The sequence below is a fragment of the Patiria miniata genome, unplaced genomic scaffold (genome assembly GCF_015706575.1).
Source record: "Patiria miniata isolate m_02_andy unplaced genomic scaffold, ASM1570657v1 HiC_scaffold_14, whole genome shotgun sequence".
Classification (NCBI taxonomy): Eukaryota; Metazoa; Echinodermata; class Asteroidea; order Valvatida; family Asterinidae; genus Patiria; species Patiria miniata.
Genome location: NW_024037052.1, coordinates 4,974,607 through 4,992,451, shown reverse-complemented (window position 1 = coordinate 4,992,451; position 17,845 = coordinate 4,974,607). Strand labels below are relative to the sequence as shown.

At 40.9% G+C, this 17,845-nt stretch overlaps 1 protein-coding gene across 1 annotated transcript in view; it reads right to left on the bottom strand.

Annotated features, from left to right (window-relative positions):
- Nucleotides 1–17,494, bottom strand: part of LOC119721934 (valine--tRNA ligase-like) — a 28,516-nt gene extending 11,022 nt beyond the window's left edge. Inside the window, exons 1-15 of the mRNA XM_038191889.1 lie at nt 17,094–17,494; nt 15,191–15,266; nt 13,648–13,748; nt 13,385–13,512; nt 11,598–11,762; nt 10,828–11,029; nt 9,899–10,007; nt 8,349–8,528; nt 7,370–7,494; nt 5,839–5,942; nt 4,958–5,116; nt 3,792–3,882; nt 2,707–2,812; nt 1,974–2,044; nt 965–1,195 (exon numbers count right to left, since the gene is read on the bottom strand). Coding sequence (XP_038047817.1) covers nt 965–1,195; nt 1,974–2,044; nt 2,707–2,812; nt 3,792–3,882; nt 4,958–5,116; nt 5,839–5,942; nt 7,370–7,494; nt 8,349–8,528; nt 9,899–10,007; nt 10,828–11,029; nt 11,598–11,762; nt 13,385–13,512; nt 13,648–13,748; nt 15,191–15,266; nt 17,094–17,315 — 2,070 coding nt within the window. The 5' untranslated portion in view covers nt 17,316–17,494. The remainder of the gene's footprint in view (nt 1–964; nt 1,196–1,973; nt 2,045–2,706; nt 2,813–3,791; nt 3,883–4,957; nt 5,117–5,838; nt 5,943–7,369; nt 7,495–8,348; nt 8,529–9,898; nt 10,008–10,827; nt 11,030–11,597; nt 11,763–13,384; nt 13,513–13,647; nt 13,749–15,190; nt 15,267–17,093) is intronic.
- Nucleotides 17,495–17,845: the final 351 nt, after the last annotated feature.

The window sequence follows — 17,845 nt, the reverse complement described above, 5'->3', positions numbered from 1 at the left end:
TATGTTTTTAACCTTATGTTTGTCATGAGGGGATCCTTTAATCTTTCTTTATAATTGAAAGTTTTGACTGATGTATTTTTATCCAAATCTTAAAATGAATTGTGTAAATTTGTTTTTATAATTGTAAAGGTCTTATTAATATCATCACTATGCAATTCAATGATCGGGTTGCAAGCCAGTGGAAATAAACCAAAAATAATAATAATATTTTTACAGTCAATCGACCTGGGAAAAATTCCTGAAACATTCCAGCACAGAGTAGTTCGTTAACCTTTTCATGCCCACATTGTTTATTGACTTGGCTCTCCCCAGGACCAAATTGTTTGCTCAGTCATGCGGAAATCACTAGAGCGTGAACAAATTGACCACAAGTCCAAAACTCACTTTTTTCAACCCAGATTTTCACTGCCAAGGAGTGATTTAAATCATAGGTGTTGTGGTAAAGTTTGTTCATTGCACCTTACTCTTTTATCTGATGTAAAAATGAAGTCCATATGTGTAAATATAAGAAAGTTATGCCTGTTTGTTCATCTGGTTCCATTTTTCAAACTGCAAGCCATTTTTAATGACCAAATGGCACTCCATACCTCAATTTGTGAGTGGATACTTCTCAAGCACTTTTCTCATTTTTTTGTAATGGCAACACTATGAATAAACTACACCATTAGAACGATCCGAAAACACTCTTTCAGCTGGTATATATGGTTGATGTATGAGCGGGCAAACATATCAACATGCCGCCTTTCTGAAAAGTAGTGAATATATCTGTGTTGAGGGTGTTCTGTGTGTGGTTTCCTGGTCGACTAAAGTCACCCATGGGAACCAGCAGGGGGGTTCTTCTTGTCGACAAAAGTCGCCCATGGTAAGGAAAGGGTTAACAACCTTGTTATTACTTCCCCCATTCACATCCATTTGGCAACACTTGTTTTTTCATATAAGTGACAAACGATAACATCACACTTACCTCCAGCGTGATCCCTTGAATGATGTCAATGGGATCGATGACGTTGCCCAGCGACTTGCTCATCTTGCGGCCGTGAGCGTCCCGTACCATGGCGTGCAGATACACCTCCTTGAACGGCAGCTTGTCCGTCAACTTGAAGGCAAACATGACCATGCGGGCAACCCAGAAGAACAGAATATCGTGGCCTGTCTCGAGAAGCGTGCCTGGGTAGAAGACTTCCAGGTCCTCAGTCTGCAAAAAAAAAAAACACGGAAGGTAAATTTGGTAGAACTAATGCAAGAAGGAAGCCTAGTACCTGTGAGGGCAGAGATGGTTACTGTTACTGTTTTAAGCTACCAGTTCTTTGCACCGACATGGCAGCATTGAGCTGAATACTCCAAGGTAGCGCAGATTGTCTTTGGAACGTAATACCAGCCCGATGAGGGTAGTAATAATGTTAAGCATTTTGATCTTTAGTTAAAAGCGCTATATAAGTATCCATTATTATTATTCTAGACTGGTTGACATTAACATATCATTATCATATCAAACATATCAAGTGTTTCATCTTGATTAGGGTAGAATGCAGAATAAAGCAGGCGGGTCCTTGAGGTTTTTTCAGGTTTACCTTGAGGTTTACCCTGAGGTTAACCCTGAGGTTTACCTTGAGCTTTACCCTGAGGTTTACCCCGAGGTTTACTTTGAGTTTTACCTTGAGCTTTACCTTGAGGTTTACCCTGAGGTTTACCTTGAGCTTTACCCTGAGGTTTACTTTGAGGTTTACCTTGAGCTTTACCTGAGGTTTACTTTGAGGTTTACCTTGAGCTTTACCTCGAGGTTTTAAGAGGTTTTACTGGATACCTCACGGTTCAACTTCGAGCAACTTCTTTAATTTTGCATTCTTCCCTTTGGTCATATGGTGACCAAAACAGTCCTAAATAATGGAGCAATCTCTAGTCTTCAGCTCAATCCAAATAAAATGTACTCTTACTTCACAAAGACAATTTGATCACATTGTCAAGCCACCTACCTGGTTGGGCCAGCCAAATATGGAGAATGGGAAGATGGCTGATGAAAACCACGTATCCAGTACATCCTCATCTATCGACAAAATGCACAGAAACAGAAATGAATGTGATAGGTTTGCAATACCCTTGCTGGTGGCCTCAATATAAACTATTTGCATTTAGCGGCCATCTTTGGGTGTTTTTTGCTGGTCCAAGAGGGCCATTTAAGGGCATGTTCGATCAAGGACCATAGTTAAGGCAAAACAAAAAATCTTCGGTTTCTGGTATGGAGCTTGCCCCAAAAGTGTTGCAGCGTTGCGGCTTTTTTTTTTTAACTTGTTTTTTCTTCAAATGTCGGATGATGACTGCAATTGGTGCCCGACTAAATTTAGTGCAAAATATATGGGAACCCAGAAAGGCCACATAGAGCTTATACTTGATCGTAACCCCATCTAAAACGGCAAAATCGTGCAGCAGCAGGATTCCAGTCAAACCAATGAGTTTGGCGGTTTTGAGACATCATCTTACATTAAAAAAATAAATAATTTTGCCGCCCCGCATGGCTACGGTGACACGCGCAGACCAGAAACTGGAGCCTTTTTTTTTTTTGGCCTAACCATAGTTTGACCAACTCTGTTCAAACGCATGCTAGTCGACGATGGTTGGACTAGTAGAGTCGACTATTTAAGAGTAAAACTGATTTGAGTTTTATCGTAAATTAATTCATAGTTGGTATCCTTGGGCAAGCTACTTTACCTTGTTTGAGTGAGATCTTCTCGGCAGGAACTTTAAAGCGTTCAGCAGCAATCTGTAGGGCCTCTGCTTCAGATCTGGCGCTGACCCAATAATTGTTATCTACATTCTGTTATCCAATAAAACAATCAAATTAAAAGATAAGAAAAACATCATCAACTAAACGTTTCTCTTTCCCTACGTATACAATTTGGTTTTCTCATAAAAACTATATTGCGGTTAGGTAATCAAGAAGTTGTTTATAATCTGTTATGTGGAAAACTGTTAAATTATCTTGATGCATTTCTTTATCAAATTTACGGAGAAATCTTTTCTCATTCCAAAAAACTTCTTTGATCCTGTAAAATGAGTCTTTCGAATATTACTTATTTTTTGCAGGGGAACTAACTTTGAACCTCATTTTGACATATCAATAGGCTTGAGCGACTCCAATAGTGAGAGGAACAATGGGAGGGACACAAGGGGCGTATGTTCGAAACTCTGTTCTCGAGTTGAATGAACGGTGTTCGCGAACAAGATTCTCACTCTCCACTATTGGGGAGTAGATGAAGAACGTCAAGAACAAAGATGGCGGACTTAGGCACCTACTGGAACTCGCATTAATATCTGTGTATAACATTGAAAGCAGCATTCATTCAGTGCAGGAGCAGTAACGATACAAAAATAAAATTGTATGCGGTTATAGAGTGGGCTTGTCAGCCTCGCCTTTGCCAAGTTCTATAGCTGTTTTGGGATTTCAGTTATTTTTGCATTAATTCAATCAATTGTCCCTTCTTAAAAACGGCGGCTGCCATCTCGAATTTTCGCCCAGCTGCACTCCACACGCACTTGGGCGTTCATAATCGGCAGTACGAGAACCTTTGCGGGTCACTCAAGAACAGGGTTTCGAAAACGCCCCAGACGTGGGTGAAGGGTTCATGTGCACATGGTGCACAGCATGCATAACTTATTTCATTCTGAATGTGAACAAGCCATACATGTAAGCATCAGGCGCTGAAGGCAATGCATTCGAATGTCCTCAAGGTGGTTTCCCCTTCGTAAGCCTGGACAGGGGCACTTGTGCAAGGAGTCCAAACCAATTTACTTACATCACCAGCAGGAATACTAGCATCGTCAACAGTTATGAAGTAACAGGGAATGCGATGGCCCCACCAGAGCTGACGAGATATACACCATTGCCTGCAATGATTAATGTTGTAGGGAATGTCTTGTTTGATAACAGCAAGAATGGCATAGAACAAACAAACAGGGTATGCATGGGGCTCAAGTCTGAGAGAAAAAAAGAAATTATAAATAACCAGTTTTTGACACAGAATGCCAATTTCAAGACAAGTAAACCTATTGTCATGATTGTGGTAGAACCAACTTCTGCCTTTTAAGCAAGCATGCTTTTGGCTGTGCTTACTCCTCCGTTAGAAACGTGCATGCCTGATTTCATTGAAGTGTTTTATTCAGGGGGAAAAAAATACTGTTCAGCAAATTACTGTGCTTAAAAAACACATCTCCCGAGCATTAAACAGTCAAAAGCGATAGCAATGAATGGCATTTTGACTGGTTTTGTCTATTAAAGTCCACCATGAGCAAACATTTTCTGAGCTTAGCAAAGTTCTGTTCTTAGTAGCCACATGAAATTGCCCCACACCCCAGTTTCACTTTATTAACTGCTGAACAGAAAATATTGCTGAGCAAAGATATGTTGTAAGCAAAAATTTGCTGAAAACCAATCACAATTGTGTACATCCCAGGACTGATTGTGCTCTATAGACCATTATCATGTTGCAGCCATTTGATTTTCCCCATTCAAATCAATGTAACAAAAACGAGGCTGGAAGGACAAATAGTCTGGTTCCTTTTTGCACAAAAAACATTATCATTCAGTACTGTTATTGAATACAGGGAACATGACTGAAATGGTGGCAGCATGATAAAGGTCAGTTTGCTTAATTTTTCAGTCAAAAAATTTAATATTTCACAAGTTCCTCATTCAAACAAATAACATGGTTAGTGCCACTTTAGCTCAGGTTGACCTATTGACCCTGAAAATCCTAGCCAAACACCAGCCCCTCTGACAAGAACCACATGTTGTGTAATAAAATGCATGGATAATCAATCATCCTGTCAACAAGACTAGTCAACAAGCTCAAGTGACGGCTGTTTGCAGTCGCATGACCACTATAACACTCCAAATTGATAGACAGCACATGGTAGCATGGAACCATGTATTTAAAAAGCGATAACAAGGCACAAGGTTTACCTGATGTTTGTCAGCCAGTTGTTCCACGTCTTGATGTGCATGTCTGGGATAATCTTGAGTTGGCCTTCCTCCACGGCCGCCACAGCCTGTTTCGCCATGTCTGTGCAGTCCACGTACCACTGTGGCTTGAGCAGAGGCTCAACAATATCCTTAGAGCGACTGGAATTAAGACAAACAAGATTTGTTTTTATTAAGGGAATAAATGTGTGCTCCTGAGGTTTTTATCACTCTGTTTAAGACTGATTAGAGTCTGGGTGCTGATAATTACCCGAGCCGGATCCCATTCATAAATACCTTTTCGGTAAAATAAATTAAATAATTCGTTAAAAAAATCCCGATTTTGTTCAACGAGTTCACTTCATGCTTTTTTAAACATCCCTCAAGCAAAATAATGGAGTGTTCAGCTGGCAAGTAAGATGTAAACAACCCATTTATGGAGATTGACGTGCGCGTAGCATGTTCTGCGCACCTGGGGCGTTGCGTTTTGAATTTAGAACTATAAAATTCTGACTCGCTGGTAGTGTTGCGCATGCCTACGTGAGGATTGTGAACGTTTAAACAATAAAACGGTAAGAGGCACTGGATTTTTAGGAGTCCACATTTTATGGGACACTGGAAAAGTGTTTAAAACCAGCTAGCCATGTCTTTATCATCCGTTTAAGACCGGCCACGTGACGGGCTCTCGACCAATAGGAATAGCTAAACTGTCTCAGGTATTTATGAATAATTTTTAAGGACGCACCTTATTCAATATTTGAAAATCACTTTGACATTTAATTTAAGTATCGTGACTTTGGGCATGATACCCTGCTGCGTGGCATAGACTGGTTTATGGATTCTGACTGACGCAATTATATGTTTGTGCTAAGCCTATTTCATACCTGCACACAGGAACCACCATGGGATTATCCTTGGTCTCTTTGTACAGTCCCTTCTCCTTGAGAGCGGCAAGGACGGCCTTCCTTGCATCAAAGCGCTTCATGCCCTGAAAATGAAAAAGACCCATGCAATATGTTGTCAGCTTTAAAGGGAAAATACAACATTTGCAAACATCGAAAAATAAAACTACCAAGTTGTTACAAAATACCTTACTAGGATGTTGGTAAATGACATGCTTAAGCATCCTGTAAAATTATGGCACCTGGTGTGAAGCCATTTTCAAGAAAATGGTATATTTGTATACATTTCCAACGCTGGTCGGCCGACCACCGTTGGAAAAACCTAACTATTTTTCAATTACTGCTCCAAATTTAAACTTGTTTTTAGTCTAAATGTTGTTTTGCTAGCTATTGGTTCCATGTTCATGAACGGGTGCAGGCCAGCTAGACTGGTTCCCTTACCTTACAATGTTCCGGTAAATTGATCCATTTCATCTTTAGTGGAGTCAGGGAACCAGACTACTTGAATATTTTTGTTTTTCTTGGTTTTTCAAGCATTTTCGATCACAAAACTTCAAACATGTCAGTGTAACAATATTTGATCTATTATACTAACCCCCCAATTAGTTCATTTCTGAAAATTACAGCAAAAGCCAATGATGTACATTCCCTTTAATGCTCCACTCTTCAGACCCTATAACATCCAAACCACTCCACTGTGCTATGGACTCCCTGCACAAGTGCCCCCCCAATTACAAATAGAGAGTTTGGGAGACCACTGGGAGGGATGTTCTGCCGAAATGCCAACAATGCTTGGAAAACAAATAAGTTGTGTGTCCTTCAGGCCATAGGCATGGGATAAACTAAGCACAGGTGGCATGTCCCTCCCACTCAGGTTTTAGAAAGTGGTCACAAAGCGCCATCTACTGTTTGTGCACGGAGTCTATGTGGATGTATGGATTCATACAGGGCAAAATGTAACTGTAATAGGTGAGCTTATAAGCAATGACCTCTGCAATGACCTCAGCAATGACCTCAGCAATGACCGCTGCAGTAATGACCTCAGCAAAACCTCAGCGAAGGCTGAATCAGTAACCTAAGCAATAACCTCAACAGTGACCTAGGAATGGCCTCAGCATTGAACTCAGCAATGACAACAGTGACCTCGCAATTACCTCAGTGGAAACCTCAGCGACGGCCACAGCAGTGAACACAGCAGTGACTAATGCAGTGAACTCAGCAATGACCTCAGCAATGACTTCAGTAATAACCTCAGCAGTGACCTCATCAAAACCTCAGCGAAGGCTGAATCAGTAACCTAAGCTATAACCTCAACAGTGACCCAGGAATGGCCTCAGCATTGAACTCAGCAATGACAACAGTGACCTCGCAATTACCTCAGTGGAAACCTCAGCGACGGCCACAGCAGTGACCTAAGCAGTGTCCTCATTAATGACCTCAGCAGTGACCTCAGTAATAACCTCAGTAATAACCAAAGCAATGACCTCAAAAATAACATCAGCAATGACCTCACCTTGAACTGCTCACAGACGTCTGTGATGTTTCCCTCGTCCGAGATCATGGTGAGGAACTCCAGGTCATGGCGTTTGCCGACCTCGTAATCGTTGGGGTCATGGGCTGGAGTGATCTTCACAGCACCTGTTGATAAAGAGAATAAAAAACAATACATACACTTTACTATAGGGCTGTCCCAAAAAACCGAATACTCGAATTTTTTGATCATCAACCAAATATTTTAATAGCTTCTTGCTAGTTTGAATATTTCAAAACAAAAGCCTTCACACATACTAGCACATTTGTTTAGGGTGTAAATCAAGGATTTTCTTTTGTTCCTTTTCCCTTTTTCTTTGTTTGTACTATAATTTTTTTCGTAACAGCTCTCATTGGTTTTGTACGCGTTTACGACCTTGATTTGGTTCCTGCCCTCGATTCACCGATGATGTTGCACGTGAGTGTCCTCCATTTTCATAAACAAACGCGCACGCAACACACGCGATTGGGAAGTTCTTTTATCGTAAAGTTGTGGCGCTTTATTGTCAGGTGCCACTTTTTTGTCGACGGTAAGTTTATTGTCAACAGCAGTTTACTGATCACATCTGATTAGCACGTCAAAGCCCTTTATAGTTTCAGGCATGCAACTAGCAATTGAGGAAAAAACGAAGAAATTCTAAACCACACAAGACTTTGTACAGTGTTTTTCAATTTGTAATGGCAATCATGAGAAGTAAAAAAAACCAGGAAATCAGCGGATCCCAGGACAAGTTGTACATGTATGCCAGAGTTATAAAATACTTATTGCAAAACACTCCAGCACCACATATCGATCACGCCACGCAAATTTTAACTGGCATACTTTTCGTGCAACTTTTTACCGGCGCAGCACTCAGTTGCAGTTGAACAAGAATTTATGGAAACCTTTTTTACTACAACACTGAGAAGTGCAAAAATGGTCACAACAATTGTTCAACGGATGAGCTCCATGTTCAACCTACCAGTCCCAAAGTTCATGTCGACGAACTCGTCACAAACGATGGGCAGCGTGCAGCTGCGGAAGGGATGGATGACCCGCTTGCCGTGTAGATGTTTGAAACGTGCATCGTCTGGGTGAACGGCGACGGCCGTATCTCCTAACATGGTCTCAATACGGGTGGTCGCAACGATCAGCTCTTCATCTACATATAAACAGACACATTTGAAATAACATAACAAGTAACAATGACGAATGCTCAGGTATGGCTCTGTCAAGGAACTGGAAAAGGTTTGGCTAACAGCTTTTAGGCCATTTCTAACAGTTAAGTACAATACTGGCTCAGCATCATTTTTTTTTTTAATACATCAGTGACCAGGGACTTTGAGGCAGTTTGACCTTGAGATTTTTGACCTGATGGATTGCTACAATGGGAAGGCTTGTCAGTTTGACAAGTGTTGCATGTTACTGCTCTTTTGGCAGAGTTTCTAGCTAAAATACTTTTATTTTTTTTTGAAGCATGGCGGCATCTTTTAAAGCATGGTGGGTGCCTCAAAAAGTATGGCGGGGCACCAGTGTATTTTTACAGGTTGGAGAACACTTTGAACCTACTAACGAGCAGAGTCCACAGAAAAATACTCAGTTTAGATTTTTCGTGCAACTGAATGAGCACAAACCCATGCCGTCTTTGCATAAAACAGGAATACACCTGAACCATGGTGCACAACTGACACTGGGCTGGAGTGTTCTTCAATCTAAACAGAGATGTTAAAGCTATAGTCCATGATTTGCAGCTATCCGAAAAGTAACTGGCGTAATTATTGTTGAAAAACATACTTGGTTGAAAGAAAGTAAGGGGACTAAACTCCCTGTGAAATTATTCTTTCTGGCAAGCTGTCATTTTGAAGTAATCAACAAAAGAAGGCCTTTCCAACGGTGCTTCTTAAGACGCACCGTAAGAAAATCTAAATTAGTTTGTTATGTTATTCGGCGAAGCCCGCGCAAGCATTGACACGACGCACACGCAGTTGCTATAATTCGTCGGATCAGTGCGCGACATCGAGTAACTGCAATCGGCTCAGTGAGAACGTGTCTCGGACACTGAATTCAGGCCCGATTCAAAACATGATTCAGCAACTTTTGATTTGAAATTGAGATCCTAGAATGCTGTTTTTCTCGGAATGTACAGCTGAAGCTGAGCTGAAACTTCATCAGGTTAGTTGTTCAGTACCCTTCTTTAGATTTTGAGCACTTTTCTTGCTTAAAATGAACAAAATGCACAAATTACAAATGATGGACTATATCTTTAAACCACTGAGAGCATACTTATCCACTGAGTTCCATGCAATAGACCATTATCATGTTGCGGCCATCCTGATTTTTGTCCCATTCAAATCAACGTAACCAAATCGAGGCTGGAAGAAAACATAGTCTGGTTCCTTTTCGCAAAAAAAACCACATTATCATTCAGTGCGTTATTGGGCACGGGAACATGACTGAAATGGTGGCAGCATGATAAAATCTATGTGTAGCTCTCTTCATGTATCTCTGAAAATCTTATTTATCCAGATTTACCTGAGCCTTCTACCTTGTAAGCAAAGTAGACCAGCACTCCAAACTCAACCTTCTCCACATAACCAGGGACGAAGAGCAAGGTCCGTCCAGGCAGCTCACGCTTGTCAACCTGTGTGAAAGAAACACACAGTAAACACATTGGTTAGTAGAAACTGCACTTGAATCACTCTCAAGATGAATGCATAGGTTCCCAAAAGAAAAACACATTAAGATAGCCTGAAGTGAAGTTCATAAATACAGCATATAGCCATTATTGAAACCTAGGATTCGGTTCAACTTCAACCTTATATTCAGGCCCATCTTAACATCTGGCACTGAAACCACTTGTAGCTCTTTCAATTTTTGTACAGCTTTGTATAAAAAAATATTGATATTACCGTAGCTGAAAAGGGACTCATACTGCACTCAAAACGTCAGAGACTTTCCCAATTGGAGTGGGAAAGTCTCCACTCCAGAGCTAGGGAGAAAGCCAAGGTTTTTAGAAGTTGCCAACAGCATGCAGTGGCTGATGCAACCTCACATAGACATGCAACTGGGAAATCACAAAAAAAGAGGAAATTCAAATTTTTCCCAAACTTTGTACAGTGTTTTTCTATTTTCAATGGCACACATCTGAAGTAAAACAAAAAGGGAATCAGCTGATCCGAGGAAAAGTTGCATGCCTGTCACACGTGTGATACTGTTGGCTTGGAAAGATTTCCTTACCTGGACACCACTTGACACCCTGTGCACAAACCCTATGAGACTGGTCTGAAAAATTCCAAGTGTTTTCTCAGTAAATGCTTAAATATTTTCACTGCTAATATGACTTTTTAGGACATGTTATCACTTTCTGATGGCTGATAGGTCACTGCAGGGAAACATTAATGATGTCCATGTATTGAATTCTTCCTGCTTTCTGTAGCCACGTCATTCCTGGGTAGCCGTACCTCAATATCTGAGATGGCACTTTTCAGAGTACACGACCAGTTGACCAATCGGTTGCTGCGCGATATCGTTCCATCCTGGTGCATGCGTATGAAGGCTTCCTGCACGGCATTGGCCAGTTTGGGCTCCATGGTGAAGCAGGCCCGGTCCCAGTCCACGGACGAACCCATCAGGCGAATCTGGTTGTAGATGCGATCGCCTTTCCTGAAGGAAAGAAAAGTGTGACGAAAATAAATTTGGAGTAGTACAAACTTTAACACTAATATTGACTCAACTTGTACCTCATGGTTGACAACTTGACATTGAGTTAAAAGGTGGCCATGGAGAATTTAGGAACAATCTGCTTGACTTGGCACGGAAGACAAGAATGCGTGCCGACATTTCCCCCCCACTTAAAATTCAATAGTAAAACTTGAACCACCTACTGAACTGTTATATACATGTACAACTTCCATGACAAAATGACACTTGGGGAACTTTTTGGACGAACCTTAATTTAAGAATGGGTCCAGGCAAGTGTAAAAAAAATAATAAACCAATGTTCAATTTTAGTGGAACACCTCCTGATGCGTGTGACAATGAATACCAGAAAAGACAAAATTGCTATCATTATCATTTGTATTTGAATCCTTTTAATGTTGGAGTCTGCAATTCGCCCGATATCTTCGGTAGTAAAAGAAGGTCCCAGGTTCGAGTCCAAACTCAAATCCAACCGCACCAAGTACACATGATGATATTTATTATGTCAACTAAAAGTTTGCTTAATCCTTACTCGTTCTTCCATTTCCAGACTTGTTCAACAAACTTCTCTCTTCCCAGGTCATGCCTGGAGAGCTTCTGCTCTCTCCATAACTTCTTCTCAACGACGACTTGGGTCGCGATACCAGCGTGATCGCAGCCTGGATTCCAAAGGGTCATCTCCCCTCGCATACGATGCCTGAAAAGTAAAGACAATACTGGAAGCATTTAACAACTCTTCACCTTCTGCATACATTGTATTTCATGGTACATGTGTGTGTTTATTCCCTTAGGCCGCACTCAAGTCGACCTTGCCACAACACAGAACAGGATCAAGCTGCGCCTGAGCTACGACTGTTGGGAACATATCAGTCGCCAATTTTTTGTGACCTGAGTGTAACTTCGACGATATCAAGACGATCGGCATCAGTCATCATTTTCAACTTCTGGGCCACGACGGAACGTGTTCCTGGCAGGCGGGAATCAATCGCAGTCAACCTGTGTGAAGTTAAGATGTCGGCGCACATTCGGATCATCTTATTTCATTTTGTAGCCACAATGGGGTAAAAATGGTCAAATGAACAGACTTGGCCTTAATTAGCAAATCGTTTGTTATAAACACGGGTACCGCCATTTTGAAAACGTCACATGATCACACCTATGCCGTGAAATCGTCATCGCGTCATGCGTGATGTGAGCATGGCTGCGCGATTATTTGTGTCGAGATGCCACTTGTTCCACGAGAATCACACGATTTCAGTTTTTTTGACCTGAGCATTACTTTTCTGCGTGCTGCTGATGGTTCAGTCGCGACGCAAACAAAGTGCAGGTCGACCTCAGGCCACTCTTAGTAATCCATTTAAAACAATACAGTTCTTGAGCAGTTAGGGTTGCACTGTAACATTATTTATGAAACCCCAAAGTCGTTACTTATCCAAGGAAATAAAAGAGTTTATTTCTTTGTTAACCTGGTACTTTAAGACGTAAATGTGAATACTAAATATGATATGACTTTCTTCACTTACATGCAGGTCAATGGTGACCCTTTTCGATTTGAAAATTTTTCTGCCAAATAAATACTTTACTCTTTCTGTTACCGTTACAATGGTGATCACGGAACTTAATAAAAATTATATGTTAATTCTAGAAAAGTTCATTATGATCGTTAAACCAAATGTTCACTACGAACAAATATTCACTACAAGCAAGCAGAAAATTGCCATGTCTGCTGTAAACCAGGCATTAACACCTGTTAGGGGCCTTTTAGGGGCCTGGCCGTCAATAATGGCCCAAGCCGAGGCCCCCAACCAGTTTTAAACCAGACGTTTAAAACTGCTCCACCACAATTATCATTCCCTTTCAATATACCTTTTTGGTCAGAAACTTTCCCAAAAAGTCAGACAAAGGACAAAATTTTGTTGATATTTTGTTCAACAAGTATCCATTTTCAGGACACTTCTATGGTGCGCGTTATGCGTGTGGTTTGCTCAACATCTTATTCTCTGTATATGGAGATCATTTCAGTGATCACAAGATGGCGTTTAAGCAGCCAGTTGTAGAGGGCGCACGACATATTTGGCATGGAGTGCCCGATTTCGATACTGGTTTTGAACATCGTTGACCCGTGTTTAAACGGCGGTGTAAGTCCACCCACATGATGGGCTCTCAACCAATACAATGGGTAAACTAGCTCAGGCATTTATGAGCATAATATTAAGTGCCTTTGAGTCTCAAACAAAGGTAAGTTACAATTAGAAATGCACACTTTTCTGTCCAGTAGCAAACTGTCAAGAGCACAACTTCTCTGAACTGGCTACTTACCATCTGGTGAGGGCGTCCTCCACAGCATTAGTGAGGGCGTGGCCAACGTGCAAGGAACCTGTCACATTGGGTGGGGGGATGCAGATCATGAACGTGCCCTTGGGGTTGGGGTCTTTCAGGCTTTTCCTCTGTGAAGTAAACAATAAGTAATAGTTATAAGTTTTTAAATACAAGACATTTACAATGTATAATGTCAATTTCAGGTACCAAATAGTGTTTTCTTTCAATTTGGGGATCGGAGATGAATAGTTTTCCACACTTACTCCATATTCTGGTTTGAAGAATCCTTGCTTTTCCCACCACTGGTACCACGCAGCCTCTACGTAGGCTGGACTATAGGCATCAGGTAACGGACCACTCACATCTAGAATAGGAGCACACGACCACATTGTACATGTACATGTTTACATCACACGGGCAAGCCACTCCCATTAGTTTCTGTGACTCCCTAACCTTTGGCATTTTTGTTAAGAACCTCCCTCAATCCTACAAAATGTCACACTAGCATGTTCTTCAGCACTTTCTTTCAACAGACGTCAAGCCCTCAAAAGAGTGATTGGGACGTACATGTTGATGAAGTAGTGTGACACTTGTTCTCCACTCTTGGTTGTGGATATTTGAGTGGCTCTGGTTTCAAGTAAACTGCTCTTCTCCGAGGTTTTCTTTGATTGGCTCATTTATAATTAGGTCATATACATGTAGGCACCGCTGGCTTTAGTTTAGTAAACCTCAGTTTGCTGGAGATTGTCTTTGATTCCTCAGCAGACTAGCATATTACTAAAAGAAAGCCGACGCTGCCAATATGATGTACATTTTTATTTGGCCAAAAAAAACAGAATATTCCGCTTCTGATTACATGGCATTTGAAAATAGGGTACTGTGGAAGGTAGGTAGGGTATTTTTTTGGGAGGGGGGGGGCATTTATTTGTGTTGATCATACATTTATGTAGACCTGTGTCTGCATGTAGTCATGGGTAAAAAGATAGAAATTGATGGGTTTTTTTTAGGTTTTTCACATTTTTCTCGATAAAATTAGGGTTATTATTATTTTTTGTTGGCCTTATCAACCAGTCAGATTTAGCCTCTGGGAAAATAAAGTTCAATGGAAACTGGCACCGGCCAAATATCCAGCGCCTTCAAGGTGAGTGCACTTCAGTAACATTTCAATTGTTAGTTATTACTATTACATCATCTGTTTGTGCAATGTATATTGGGGCGCTGTGGTCCAATGGTTACGGTGTTCGACTTGTGTGCCGTGGTGCATGGGTTCGAATCCTGGCCGTGGGAACATGGTGCTTGTGCTCTTGAGCAAGGCACTTTACCATTATTGCTTCGTCCTTCGGATGGGACGTAAAGCCGTAGGTCACGTGTGTTGTGTAATGCACGTTAAAGAACCCAGTAACACTTATCGCAAAGAGAAGGGGTTTGCCCCGGTGTTTCTGGCAGTGGCTGCAATGTGCGCCGCAGCACCTTGTAAACCGTTATAAGGTGCTACATAATGGGTCTCATATTTCTCATACACTTTATTTACCTTTCTTTAATAATTGACATAAATTCCAGCGCCTTGAGTACCTAATTGTTGGTAGATACGTGCGCTATATAAGACTCCATTATTATATTATTATTATTATATTTAATGGTAATAAAGACCACACGTCACAGCAGAAAAGCCAAGTTAAACTCTGTTCAGTTTCCAAGTGCTACATCATCATGTTACAAGTCCTTAAGTGTAATTACCATTAATTAATATGCTTACATTACATGGTAGCCTAAAGCAGGTCAGGTGTAATCGTTTTAAGTTTGTACCTTTCTTCTCCCCTGATGGTGTAGGAATCTCATAAGTTGCTGAAACTTTCTCTGACTTCTCTTTCTTTTCCTTGGCCTAAAGAAAAAAAAATGATAAAAGGGGAAAAAAATCAATGCGAAACATGTAAAATAGTTCACTACAAATTGTACAAAAGAGGAACTGATGCAAAACACGCAGAAAAAAGACTTGTTAGGCGAAGTAAAAAAAAAACGGTTGACCGTCCAGCGGAAAACAAGAAACAGTTAGCTTTTTGAGTACTGCCAAGTATCAAGTAAGTGAGATAAAAAAAAAAAACAATACAAAAATAGGATGCCTCTTCAAAAAGGATGCGGGCAAGGACGGTCAATTGGGTTGTTCTTTTTTTGCAACCTGACGCCACTTTTTTTCTTCATATATCATCTCAATGAAGGTCACTCATTACAAAAAAAAATGATGATAAGACATGAATCTGGGACTGAGAAACATTTCCGATTTTGTTAGGAATACTTGACTCTTGACTCTCCATAGACTTTGTACACAATCGCAGAAGTGGAGTCGGGGGCAAGATTACCATATGCGAAGTTCACTAATTTTCCTCTGTATTGACTAACAAGCCCCCAGATAGCAATTTCATGTCATCAAAGTCAATTTGAGCAGTGAGAAATACAAGCATTTTCTTTTTCAGTCCAATCTCATAGGGTTTGTACACAGGGTGTTGAGTGAACTTCGTATATGGAAATCCTTCCGAGAATTTTTTTTTTTTTCTTTTTTTTTACTCAGCCTTACAATAACTGTTCAGAAAGACAGATGGGAAGAATGTTGCATCATGACGCCACGTTTTTTCATCATGTATTTATCTCAATGTCAATGAATGTCAGTCATTACACAAAATGTTGAAACATGTTGAAAAGACATGAATAAGAAATCATGTGGCATCTGGATGCCACACTCTTTCTCATGGTTCTTTTTTTTGTAAACAAAATAAACACATCAATTGAATAACATGAATAAAGGACAAAATGAAGAAGGGGATCGGGAAGAATGATGCAACCTGACGCAACTTCAGAGGTTGTGTACAAACATGACAAAGTCTATGGGGAGTCAAGAGAATGTTTTAAGTACGAAGTGGCTATCGTTACGGCACTCGTTGTTTAGCGCCCTCTACGATATATTTTTCGATACGCACGCAGGTATATAATTATTTATTTCCCCACGTTTTGTCGAGCAGTGCGCCAGCTCAGCCGATAGAGGGTAGGATTTTGCACCGCGAGGTTGGGGGGTTCGAATCTCAGTTTTGCACTCAAATTTTTTTCATTTTCTAACCTGAGGCTTTGGAGGATTTTTTTTAAAAGGGAAATAAAGTCCGAATTTCATAAAGTTCAAATTCACTTTTTTCCTTCTAATTTTATATTTTCTTGTCATGTTTTTTTATAAAAGTTGCCAGGTTGCAGTCTACCGTAACGATAGAAAATGGGAAATGCGTTACGGCTGCCGTAACAATAGCCACTGCGTTTTAAGTATTTCCGAACAAAATTAAAAACGTTTCTCAGTCCCTGATTCATGTCTTCAGATATGTCAGGTCTCTTACCATCATCATTTTTGCTGGTAATATGAGTCGGATGAACGAACTTCTTGAAATGATAGGCCTAGACCTAGGCTATATGAAGAAATAAGCAGCATCAGGTTGCAACATTCTTTCCAGGGATGGTGATCATGAACATGATAAAACTTGACGATGCAAAGCTGAAGTAAAACTAAATTAAATTGGCATACCTGTATACACACGTACTTTGCGACAACCTGGAAACTCAGTGACACACTGAGACAGTGACAATGACTGACTGACAAACATGTGACACTCCCAGACTGATGATGATGAAACAAGTAGTAGTAGGCCTACAACAAGATGAGATCAGTACCTACCGCAGATTTAGCTGGTTTTTCTGCCTGTTGTTTGGCCTGCTTCTCTTGTTTCAGCCTCAATTTTTCCAATTTGGCCTGTCGCTTGGCCTCTCGTTCTTGCTCCTTCTTCAGCTGTGCTTCCGTCTTGGGCGGGCCGGCAGCCCCGGCCGGTGCACCCGCTCCATCACCGGCCGCCGCCAGCTCCGATGACTCTCCGGTATTTTGCGGACTAGCTGTTGGCATATTGAAACCAAGTCACCCTACTTTGTTTCCTGTCAACACCAACAAGGTTACCTTTGGAAAAAGTCCACAACTTTGGGTAAAACTTCGTCTTTTATTTGAAACAGATCAGCATCTGGCCTTAACAGTGGTTCGTGATTGCATGAGACACATGCGAAAGTGCCGACTGCGCATGCTCCGTACCATCCTCTGCAAAATGATGAAATCGTACTTTTTATATTGACATATTGTGGAAGGTCTTTGGATATATTTTAGCAATATTTATCGTAAAAAAACAATAAAAGACAGAAAAACTTTATACATTGAACAATTTTAATGTTTGTATTAAAATTAATGGCTTAAAGTTGATTTTATAAAGCAAAGTATTGAACGAGCCGCAATATGGCAGCTCTCATTGTTAGGAGACTACATTGCAGTCACACAGTGACCGCTGTCCCACACAGTGACAGTGTCATGCATGCCAATGCGTGCAGTATGCATCGGTACCGCGAATAGGCCTACCGAATTGCTCCATGGTTATGGAGATTTCTCCC